The sequence below is a fragment of the Sander lucioperca genome, chromosome 8 (genome assembly GCF_008315115.2).
Source record: "Sander lucioperca isolate FBNREF2018 chromosome 8, SLUC_FBN_1.2, whole genome shotgun sequence".
Taxonomy (NCBI): Eukaryota; Metazoa; Chordata; class Actinopteri; order Perciformes; family Percidae; genus Sander; species Sander lucioperca.
In genome coordinates, this window is record NC_050180.1 from 30045401 (window position 1) to 30056958 (window position 11558).

Genomic DNA, 11558 nt, shown 5'->3' on the forward strand with positions numbered 1-11558 from the left:
TTGTGCCATTCTCCTTTTCATGTTTCATTGCACCGTATGGCCTACATTCACTAAAAAACCAATACAAGGTTTGGTCTCCTGCTCTCCTTTACAGTAATTAACCCCGCTGGTGCTTCGCTCACCACAGATAGAAATGTCCAGGTCCGTTCCACGGCGCCCAGTGGTGACTAACAGCTGATTGCTTTTCCATACTGTTGGTGTTCCAAAGCACACCAGCTTGCCGTCCTGTGACCTGAACTCTTTCCTCTTTCATTTGTTGCTTCATACTGAAAGTGCTGGGATGCTGACACAAAGCATGACTTTTCAGGGGCTTTTGTCAGCTATATATAGATATATTTAGATATTGCTTTAGTTTTAGTCCATGTGGGTATTAGTCATCAACTTTATTCTAGTTTTAGTCCGTTTTTAGCAGACTTAAACAAATTTTAGACTTCTCTCAGCCATAAAAAAAAATGTAGTCAAAGAAAACATGCAACATGTTATTCTAGTTGTAGACCAAGAATGAGCATATAAGCTTCAGCAGACTGCTTGTGGGTGTGACGGGGCGCATGGCTGCCGTCACGGTAGCGATAGGTAGGTAGCGATAGGTAGCCTGGTCCGTTTGTTTAGCGTGTCAATATGTTCTGTTAATTACCACACACTGTTGTCAAATCATCTGTTAATTTATCAAATTCCACACAGTAATCCCGTAGCTTTCTTGTGTACACATTTAACATTTAACATACTGCGGTGATTTATATGCAATTGCTACAACTATCAATATAGCATTCTCTGATTGTTTAATTAAGACCATGCCATTTACTACTACACAAACATGACAGTTTATATTAACCACGCAACACATGTCTTTTGTTACGTGTATTTGCTCTCTTTGTTATAAAGGAAAGTTAGCCGCGATCCTCCGGTTTAAATGACTCTATGACTTCCAGGGTAACAGGAAGTGACATGAATTTTTTTGGTCAGGGCCCTAAAGTATAATCCGTTTTTCGTTTCAAACAAAAAACGAAAAAGCGAAACTATGAGCTCCGTTTTCCCGTTTTTCCAATGTCCTTACAAATTAAAAAATGAACTGGAAAACTGCTCGTTTTTCAACTGTTGTTTTTTTGTTATTCATGTTTCAGTTTTAACCCAACAGCGAGAAATAATTTTATAATGTGCATAATCATTGAAAATCCAATGTTGACTAAAACCAATGCGCTCTGGACAGGAAGTAGCATTAACGTGTCAAAATAAAAGTATGAGAACTGCCAGAAGAACGAGGCACTTTATGAATGCATTGTTTGCCTGTAGCTTGTCAGATTAGGCTAAAGTTAGCTATTTAGGGTTACATAAATTATTTAATTATTTAATAATAATTTTAAAATCACATGAAATCTACATTCATCTGTTATTAGCCTATGTGTGGCAGTTATTGACTAGTTACTCCAGTCTTACACCAGCCAGTAAAAAGGCATCTAACCCCTGTGTTGTCTTTGGGTTAAATGTGTTGTGTTTTCAAAGTTTCTTATAAGAAATATGGGTTTCTTTCAACCAAATTAACCAAAAATAACATGCATTGTACCCTTCCATGCTCTTTGCAAGTAAATTAATATGCACAACTTTCATAAAATTGTGGGTGTTTTATTCAATTTTATAGCAGTTATGGTCTTCCCGGGCGAATTTTGACCTGGTAGTGCAATAGGGCACTATTGAGCTTTACAGAAAATAAAAACACAGGACACGCGTGCATATTTACAAGTATGTGCATGCACACACACACACACACACACACACACACACACACACACACACACACACACACACACACACACAAATGGAGACAAACATACAACACACACACACGTTGGCTCTCTGTTGTTTGTGAATAAAATTGCATCAGTTAATTTTGATCTGGGGATATCCTGGCTAATAATTGCCATATACCAGTCTGTTATAATCCAAAACAATGAATCATATATTAGTATATAGAAGTAAATATAGTAAATGAGGTCTATTGACCATGGATGCAAAAAATAAGTGTAAAACTAATGAGTGGAATGAAGATGGATAAAAGGGGTAACCCAGAATTGAGTGATGCTTTATTAACTGGTCAATTTTGTTATGCCATTAACATTTATAATGACCTGGGGAGGACAACAAGTGCATGGTTGACAGGAAGACAACACAAGGGCTAAACCACTTGACCACTTAAATGAAAAGGCTTCTTTTTATTGCAACTCTGCAGAATATTCATGTGACATGGTTGACCAACTTAACTGCCATTAATTTGAGTGTGATGAATAACTCCTGCAGATACAACTGGGCCACATTGCAAAACTCTCATCATATTAGAGAGGAAGCTGCCATGTTGCTTCTCTCATCCTGGTATCCTCCAACACAGTCTCACCCCTATATCACATACTGCCGTTTGGTCATTTCCCCAAGACGTGCATAAGCCGACGTTTAGGGTACCCCCTCTTCGTCGCTTGACGCCGTGAACGTAAACCCTCTTCGTCGCTTGACACCGTAGAGAATGAGGACATATGTCACGATTTAGGAGGTGTCTGAGCCACCATTTTGGGATCCTACGCTATCGGTTGCCAGGGGCAACAGTGTCAGAGCGACACAGACACGGAGCAGGAAAGACGGCTCAAGGAATTATCATCAAGGCGTTTTGTTCTCTTAATACATCCATGGTTTGGTTTTCTTTATTCACGAGAAAATTAAGAAGGCAGCAAAAGAAAAGGGCCCTTACAGGGACAAACTGATAGGAACAACAATCTCTGAAACTGGTCCAGTATATGTATGTATCCTCCCAAAATGGCGGAAGGGGGATCTCTGGGGGCGGGGCGCTGTGTAGTGACGACATCTCCTCATTCTCAATAGATTTTAATGCAAATCCCTCATCTTTGGATTTTGACAGAATGGGGTTAGCCATCCAGCGGTTTGCCTGCGCTGGGAAGTATGATTTCAGGGATTGATTTTGTGCTACAAATGTGTATTTTGCCATACACCCATACATTTTCATGGGGCAGAAACCCTTGTCTGAATCGCCACGACTTTTTTTTTAAATATATAATTTTGGGCTGCATTAAAATGACATAAGTACAGGAGTTACAGGACTGCATATTTTGCTGTAGGCTTAAAACATGCCTTAATTTAGGTGGGATATTTTATAATTGTTGATGGTATTTCCATTTACAATGGCTAATAGTGAGCCTACTATTTTGCCTTTTTTTTTTTTTTTTACTTTTTTTTTTTTTTTCGTTGTCATCCATTTCAACCATAGACTGTATGATTTCAACCAGCGACGCATAGCAACTGTTGCTATGGGTAAACAACACCAGGACTCCTAGAATTCTGTATTCTGTCTGGTCCAATTTGCTTACTTATCTTATATTTTTTGTGTAGTTGGTTAGGGTTAGAGCAAGGATAAAAAATATTAAGACTGTAATTTTTCATTATGATTAATATTTTAGTGCAATTTTATGCAACACGTCACTGTGTGCGACAATCCCAGAAATCCATTTCCCAGTGAGATTCCATGGTAAGTACAACGGTCAAATAAGCAAGAGAAATGAATAAGCATTTACATATCCAAAATGATGAAGTTATGGCCAAAAAAACATGTTGTCGTAATTGTTGATAACCACACTATAAGAGCTGTATTAGAAAGAGAATGACATTATACAACTGTTTGTAGAATCAAAATGAAATGCAAAGTAGCTAGCCGGAGCCTCTGCTAGCTAGCTAGATTAGCTAACTCGGAGCTCCTGGTTTATTGATATTGATTTGGACATGTACTTTTGGCATTGGCGGATATTTGTGACAAGTTACATATATGTTCTTTATTTTGACTGCACTGGTTCCAAACAGTATATTAATTTATTATAAAATGGCCATTGTTCAATGCCATTGTCTTTTGTTCAATATTGTTCATTGTTTTAACAGAGTCCTTCCTTCAAGAGCTTAAACGCTCACTGGGTAAGGACATACATGAGGATGAAACACCACCTCAAGCCTCAACAGACTGGTCGACCCGAAAGAGCCTCATATCAGGGTGGTGGGAGAAACCACCACCCTGATATGGTCAACACCATTCCACAACAGGGATTCGATGACACATGAATTTTTTCATCTGTTGCCTCCCACAACTTGTGTTGTGGAGAGGGTTCTAACCCAGTGTGGTAAGTTGTAGTATTTGAAAGTAACATTCTCAGACTTGTTAATTCCAGTTATCACCAGAAAAAGTATTATTATTATATAAGTATTAATAATAATTCATAATTAATACTTTATTAATCTAAAAAAATAACAACATTAAATGCTGTTTTCTGGTAGGTCGATGAAGCCATCAAGTACATCTGGTTTAAAAATAGTTGCCAGCAAGGAGCCCGGTTAGCTCAGTTGGTAGAGCGGGTGCCCATATATAGAGGTTTACTCCTCGACGCAGCAGCCCGGGTTCGACTCTGACCTGCTGCATGTCATTCCCCCTCTCTCTCCTTTCATGTCTTCACCTGTCTTAAGAAAATAAAGGCTTAAAATGCCCAAAAAGTAATCTTAAAAAAATAAATAAAAAATTGTTGCCAGTAAATAAATATGTTATTCTTTAATTCACATCCATGTGTTTTTTTTCTTTCTTTCAAGAGCGTCTTGTACCTTTGGAGATGCCAGAGACAATATGCGGTTGTCTATGAGGATCGTCCACTGTCAATCGCAGGACAGTCCATAGTTGTGGTTACAATGAATGGTAAGAAGAACTTTATGGGTGGGGTGGGGGTCACTTCTGTAGAAGTGGCTGGAGAATTATACCCACAGCTATTTGCTGATCACACCCCATATTTACTCCCTCTGGCTTTCTGTCACAACTATATATGAACATTTGAATCATGATTATTTTACATTCATACATTGAGGAACACATCCAGAAGTTTTCTTTATCATGGCTGGAAATCCAGAGGTGTCAATAGGTTCTGTGTTGATTAGATTGGCTGGGTCCACCTATGTCGAGGAAAACAATGAACCTTTGTTTGAATGGGGATAGTTAATTTTCCTGACGAAAGTGTGACTTCCAATAGAGTGCCGTACAAAATGTTTGTAGAAGTGTCCCCCTGATCCATCCTTAGTCAAAGGTTCCCATATCAGTTGTCAAAATGACACAGTTTGTGTCTGTCAGAATTAACTGTCAGTATATATTTCCTTCTTTTTCCAGGGCGATATGATCTCAGATTGCCTCAGATTCGATGCAAAGCATGTGAAGCCACTTGGAGTCCTGGAGTGGATGACCTGATCTGCAATGACTACTGGGATACCAGTGATGTCTAGCCAAGCATTTCTTAGAATGCTGGATCAATGTACTGTTCGCTTTGGTGTGTAAGTATTTGTGGTAATAATTGCGTAACTCAAGGAATAATACTATGAGGGCATGATGATGATGATAGAAAGTACACATAGTAGTTTCTAGTAGTAGAAAAAAGTTGTGTTTAATTTATAAACAACCATAAACTCATGTTGTCTCATCAGTCATGCAGTTTGCACTGAGACATTTCTGAAAAAACTGGTCATTCTGAAGATCTCAACTCCATTGGCTACAGACTTTGACATTTTCTCCCCAATATCATTTCCCGATCCCAGAAGTGTTCCCTTAGATTAATGTGCCAAACATTGCACAGGTCTACTTCTAAACAATATGGAAGCTGTTGTAGCCCTCTGAGTATAGATTTAGACTGAATGTCACACAATATCCTGTATGTTTAATGGCCAGATCCCCCAAATACACCAGTGTGTACCAGTGTATGAGTGAAGTTTACATATTGTTTATTTCCTTTGATATGTATTCTAGTGGTTACGAAATTAGTACAAACATCCAGAAATGTATCCACTTAGAGCATTTTACTTCAGTGTAGTATATTCTTTAATTTGATCCGTTTTACTGTTCTCTTTTGTTCTCTTTTACTGAACTCTTTTGAAACAGAGCGGAAATATCACAGTAGACAGCTTCCATAAAAGCTTCTTTAAGTGGGAGGCCGTCCGATTTGAAGTGGACAAATTATCCCGGGAGGACCACTTTGACTGCCAGCGTGCAGCCCAGACATGCTTGCAGTATCTGTTGATGGAAACCGCAAGCACTACCGATTCAAGAGTGCAGCAAGGTACTTACAAAATCCGGTGTGTGCATTGACGGTTCATTACTTTGAAAGTAACTGCTGTGAATTGAAAATCATATGAATATTTAAAGTTAATATGTATCTATTTTATTTAGATCGGAGGAACAAGCCATCTTTGATGGCGTGTTTATCGCGAATGATGATGACGTCGGAAGATTCGTGGACTATGTCCATACCTCAACCAGTCATGTAAACTTGCACAACTTCACTATATTTACCTATAAAACACCACGTCCTACAGAGGACTTTGTTTGAACAACTTTGGGCTGTTAACCATCTTCCATGTTTTAGGTCTCTGGAAGAGGTGTCTGTGGAGGGCAGTGGTCAGCGGCGCGCGAAACGTCTCAGAAGTCCTCAGGCAAAACAAACGAGGAGGGCCTGGAACTTGCTGTATGCCGTCATGGGGTTCTCCTTCGTGCCCTCAATATGTTCAGGGGGGAGATTTTTGCCTACCTCCTGTACCTCCAAAAGCAAATGGCCTGTAAGCCAGTGACATTTTTCGCTATGGATGTGGCGTGCAAGTACTGGCCTTACCTCCGGAGAGTGACAGAGAAATGCCCTGAGCTTCAGCATCTCCTCACCATGAGGCCGTTTCTTTCTGTTTTTCATGCCAAAGCTCATGATTTCAAATGTGAGGTTAGAAAAAAATGATTGTCCATGACATTTTCTTTCCATAAAAACCTGCATAGGATTGTTGCCACTTAGGTTTTGGTTTTTGTTTTCTTTTTTAAAGGTAAAATGGAGTGGAGCGTATCAGGAAGGGGCTGGTTCGACTCTTGGGGTTGCAATGCCTTCCTCTCGAGGACTGCTGTTACCACCAAGCACATGTCAAAAGCAGGTAAGGTAACCAGTCAATTTTGATCCTGATGACAACGGTGAGCCACTTTGAGCTCATGCATATATGCTGACTCTGAAAATATAAACCTCAGAATATTCAACACAAATGGATAGATCGATTACAATACCATCATCCTATTTTATTTGTAGTGAGGATAATAAGGAGGGGCAGTGTGATCACACAATACAGGTCAGAGTACCATTTGCCTACTGTCCTGCGCCACTGTTTCGTGCTACTTCTTCACTATCCTGTGCTATTTACCTACTAACCCTTTCATGGGACAGTAATCAAGTGGCACAAGACAGCAGTTTAGTACCATAGTTCTATACTGTAAGTTAATATCTCAGAAAAGTTTGTTGTACCCAACAAGTCTGCACAGTTTCTTCTCCTATTGCTACTGGAAAGAAGGGTGATAATCTCTCTTAATTTGATTTTTGCAGGACGCATAGACATGCTGACGGTCATGTGTGTCTTGGGGATAGGGCTGGTCTTGGGGGAGGTGCTGGTCTTGCTGGGGCTGGGGCTGGGGCTAGGCCACATCTGTTGTTAAGTTAGCAAAAATATCAATTCTGTACACATCATCAGAAAAATCAACGACAAACACTAATGAACTCTACATAAGACTTATCTTACCATCAAGTTTGATAATGAAGTTGTAGGCCTTCTTCATGCTGGTTAATAAACGCGTGTTGGTTTGCGTTGGTGGCAGATGCGTGACCACGTTTGCCACCAACTTGCCTGTGCCCTTGTGCCTCTGGCTGAAGAAGAATATGGGCATATAGCCCAAGGCAGAAAGTTTTTGGACCTGAAATGAAACAAAGTAATTAACACATTTCCAATACATTATGTTACTACATTACTACGTAAATGGCAGTCCATCTACTATTTAAAGAACCAATCTGGCAAACAAAAATAGTTTTTAATGCTTTCAACAAGTGTTAACCATGTGATTAAAGACATATTGTAAAATGAATACACAGAAATATTCATTCATGAGGATTTCTTAAATTGCAACTGTCAGTGCTCAATTTTGTTTGAAAATAATTAATCAGATGTTGTGACAGTAATGAAGATGGCGTCCACTCCACACTGACTTTGAACGATGACTTGCCGCCGGCACAAGAATCTTGAGTTTAAATCAGAAACAGAGGGCAGTTTACTTAGTGTATATACTAGGTACAACTTGATTCCTAGTTCAACCCTATCCCTAGTCCCCTGCCATCGGTTACACAAGTATTTTAAATTAAGTGTAGTCTGGAATATTGCCTATTTAGGTACATACACCGATGCATTTTCAAGATTGTTTTTCACAACAGAAGCACGCCTGCATAAAATGAAATTATCTTTTCATATTGTGTATGGGGAGCTTTTTGGCAAACTGTTTATCAGAGCAACTTGCATGTGATGTACATTCATCACTTGAGCGTCATGTGTGATGTGTGCAGGAAAAGCAATTTAATAGGGATGTATGGTGTGGTTTTTAAAGCGATTGCAACTGTCTAAAATATCCTCCTGACAAGATGTGCCAACTTCCAACATACAGGCAGGCATAGCACACAGCATGGCTGTTATGTCTTCTGTCCGTCAACAAACATGGTACCCACAGAAAGTACTCAATAAAAGTTTTCACAATTGTGTTCATATTCAAGCATGTATATTCCAGGTGTTTGTTTGCATACATGCGTCAGAGAGACAGAAAATATATAAAAGTTAATATTAAGTCAATTCTGGTATCCTGGACCTGCTCTAAGCAGGAGGCTAAAGGAAGCCTGGCCTACCCATAAAAATATAAAACATAATTTCAAATTAAAAACAGATTTTGCCATTTCCCTTACCAAAATAATTCAATAAAATGTTCTTCTATAGCTTGTGGAGCTAAACAGCACCCCTCTGTCACTGCGTGCGTGGTGCAGTCCTGTCTAATGGTTAGTAAAATGCTACGAACGCTCAAAGGAAGCCAGCTTTTCCTGGCATCCCTAAGAGAAAATGTAAAAAATTTCAGCAAATCAGATTGAGGCCAGGTTTGACAGAGCTCGACACTGAATGGTCAATTCATCGAAAATAAAAAATAAAACAGGGAGGCCAGGTTGAACCAGGCTTCTTGAGTAACATAGTGTTAGCCACGATGCTAACAGCATTGATAACCAAACCACATGGTGCTACTGTTAGTACAACTAGTAGTATCACAACTTTTTTAGTGGTTTATAAGCAACCTTTTTCTTGCAAATGTCCCATTAATAAGAATACAGATGTTAATATATGGAGTTGATGCGGATTCTAACAGCTGCATTAACATTAGCTGTCTACATGAAGCTCCTAGCTGAGGTCCTATAACGTTAATGTTAAGCCGCAACACAGGAAACAAGAACTAGCTCATTAAAGCTCACTGGCTTCCTCTGTAAAATTTGCCACGTACCGCCACTGACTCTCATGTCATTTTTATTTAACAGATGAAATTATTTTTTTCTTGATCAATGCTTCTACAAAAGGTGTCCTTGCCCCATCACACATTATCAATGAAAGTGACAGAAATAATGCTGGGGTGGCTGACTTTCGAGAGGGGGAGAGATTATATTTTCTGGACTGATGGAAAGGATCCCCTTAGGACAGACAGATGGATGTGCATGTTAATGTAAATACTGTATGTACTTTGGGCTTAATATTGATTACCACTCAATAATGTAGCATGAGCATTTTTACTTACAGCAATTTGGGCAGAGGCCACCACCCGCGATGCATTTTTGTTTTTGATGACCCTCTGGCTCTAGTCATCATTAATGTGTGCCGTTTTTAATATCCGCTTGCTTGGCAGCGTGGCGAAACAAGCACTGCAGGTTTTGCGGTTGGCCTGCTGATGGACCTGGCAGCTTGGGCAGGGCCTAGATTTTGGCTTTGTCATTCTGAAATGTACACACACACAAAATATAAATATTAAATATCATACAGGGAACCAAATACACATAAGGACAAGAAAGACAGAGCAAGTCAATATATTAGCATGTGTCATACAGCAGTAGGCTATGCTTAACTTATCACTATTCTAACATTATCAAAAGTAGTACTAGCTCTGGATGTTTGCAAGCTGGCAGATTATTTATGTGCAGAAAAAGTTTGAAAGTCGCCAGAAAGCGAGCTGTTTGCTTTCCTGTAGTCATAAACCATCTTTGAATACTGGCATTCCTCACAAAAATAAAGTTTGATTTACTTAGACTTCGTGCCAACAGCAATCTTAGCTACTATAGGCTGGCCTATATTGTGCAGCCTCCTGCACAGTTCATTTGGTGCAATAACCAGGTATTATATGCCAGTCTCTATCCATGAAATTGCTACAGTGCGCTTAAAACGACACCAACAAACAAATCTATATTCTCTGATCCCGACCTTTACACTTTGAGTGGATTGCGGGGAGTGAAGAAGAGGCAGCAACCCAGGTTCTGCGTCCCTCTAAACAGGTATTCTCGACCACCACTCAGAGGGTAGGGGAGAGAGGGAGGGAGAGAGAGGGAAGGAGGGAGACAAATAACAAGACAAGAAACAATACAAATAAGACAATAAACAAGACAAACGTGGCTCTGAAAAGTGCCTTTTTTATGTTATAAGATGCTGCTAATATTCAGTATTTGGAAAGGACAGGGATTAAGGAACCTGCAGAGAAAGAGAAGAAACAAATCAGAATAGAATAGATCACCAAACTACATATTACAATATGAATAACCACTAGGCTAAGAAGTTAAGTAAATGCTGCTCTTGTTCATTCACAATATCAAGATTGATAAATTAAATATATCAATAAAAATAAGTATAATATCAATAAAGATAAGTCATTGTGTGAGCAAGGGTTCTATCATGATATATGGAACACATCCTTTTGTTCTGCCTTAATTCAAATTGATACATAAACAGGAATAATATGATCAGGGTACTTGTATAAACTTTGCCTTGCCAGACTTAAAACATTTTAATATATATATATATATATATATATATATATATATATATATATATATATATATATATATATATATCTGGCAGTTATTACAGTTCTCATACTTTTATTTTGACACGTTAATGTTACTTCCGGTCAAGAGCGCATTGGTTTTAGTCAACTTTGATCTTTAACACGTAAAACCAAAATAAAATTATGAACGAGACCTGTGTTGCATCGGATTTTCAATGATTATGCACATAAAAATGAGCCCGTATTCTCGCTGTTGGGTTAAAACGGAAACATGAATAAAAAAAAAACAACAGTTGAAAAACGAGCAGTTTTCCAGTTAATTTTTAATTTGTATGGACATTGGAAAAACTCATAGTTTTGTTTTTCCATTTTTGGTTTGAAAAATAAAACGAAACATCGACCCGTTTTTTCGTTTTTGGTTTAAAACGAAAAATGGATTATATTTTAGGGCCCTGACCAATTTTAAGTAGCCTAATAAATGTATTAGCCATCAAGATGTCTTGTGGCTTTGTCTAATGTGAATGTGAATTATATAAATTATATTCTGTAAATGTCTAGCTTCATAGATACATTCATTTTGGCTGTATGGAGCCTTTACTGTCTATTCACCTGAGGC

General features: G+C 38.7%; 1 protein-coding gene and 1 long non-coding RNA gene across 2 annotated transcripts; one reads left to right on the forward strand and one right to left on the reverse strand.

The window, feature by feature from the left end:
* The first annotated feature begins 5990 nt into the window (after nt 1-5990).
* Nucleotides 5991-7433, forward strand: LOC116043843. Its single transcript, XM_031290825.1, has 5 exons — nt 5991-6131; nt 6242-6335; nt 6438-6782; nt 6880-6984; nt 7425-7433. Exons 1-5 carry the CDS (start codon nt 6073-6075, stop codon nt 7431-7433), a joined length of 612 nt encoding a protein of 203 aa, XP_031146685.1. The 5' UTR covers nt 5991-6072.
* Nucleotides 7434-7454: 21 nt separating this feature from the next.
* LOC116043883 lies at nt 7455-10826 on the reverse strand. Its single transcript, XR_004103565.2, has 4 exons — nt 10366-10826; nt 9689-9884; nt 7618-7789; nt 7455-7524 (listed from the first exon to the last, which is right to left on the reverse strand). It is a non-coding gene; the product is annotated as an uncharacterized LOC116043883 (long non-coding RNA).
* Between the last annotated feature and the right edge of the window lie 732 nt (nt 10827-11558).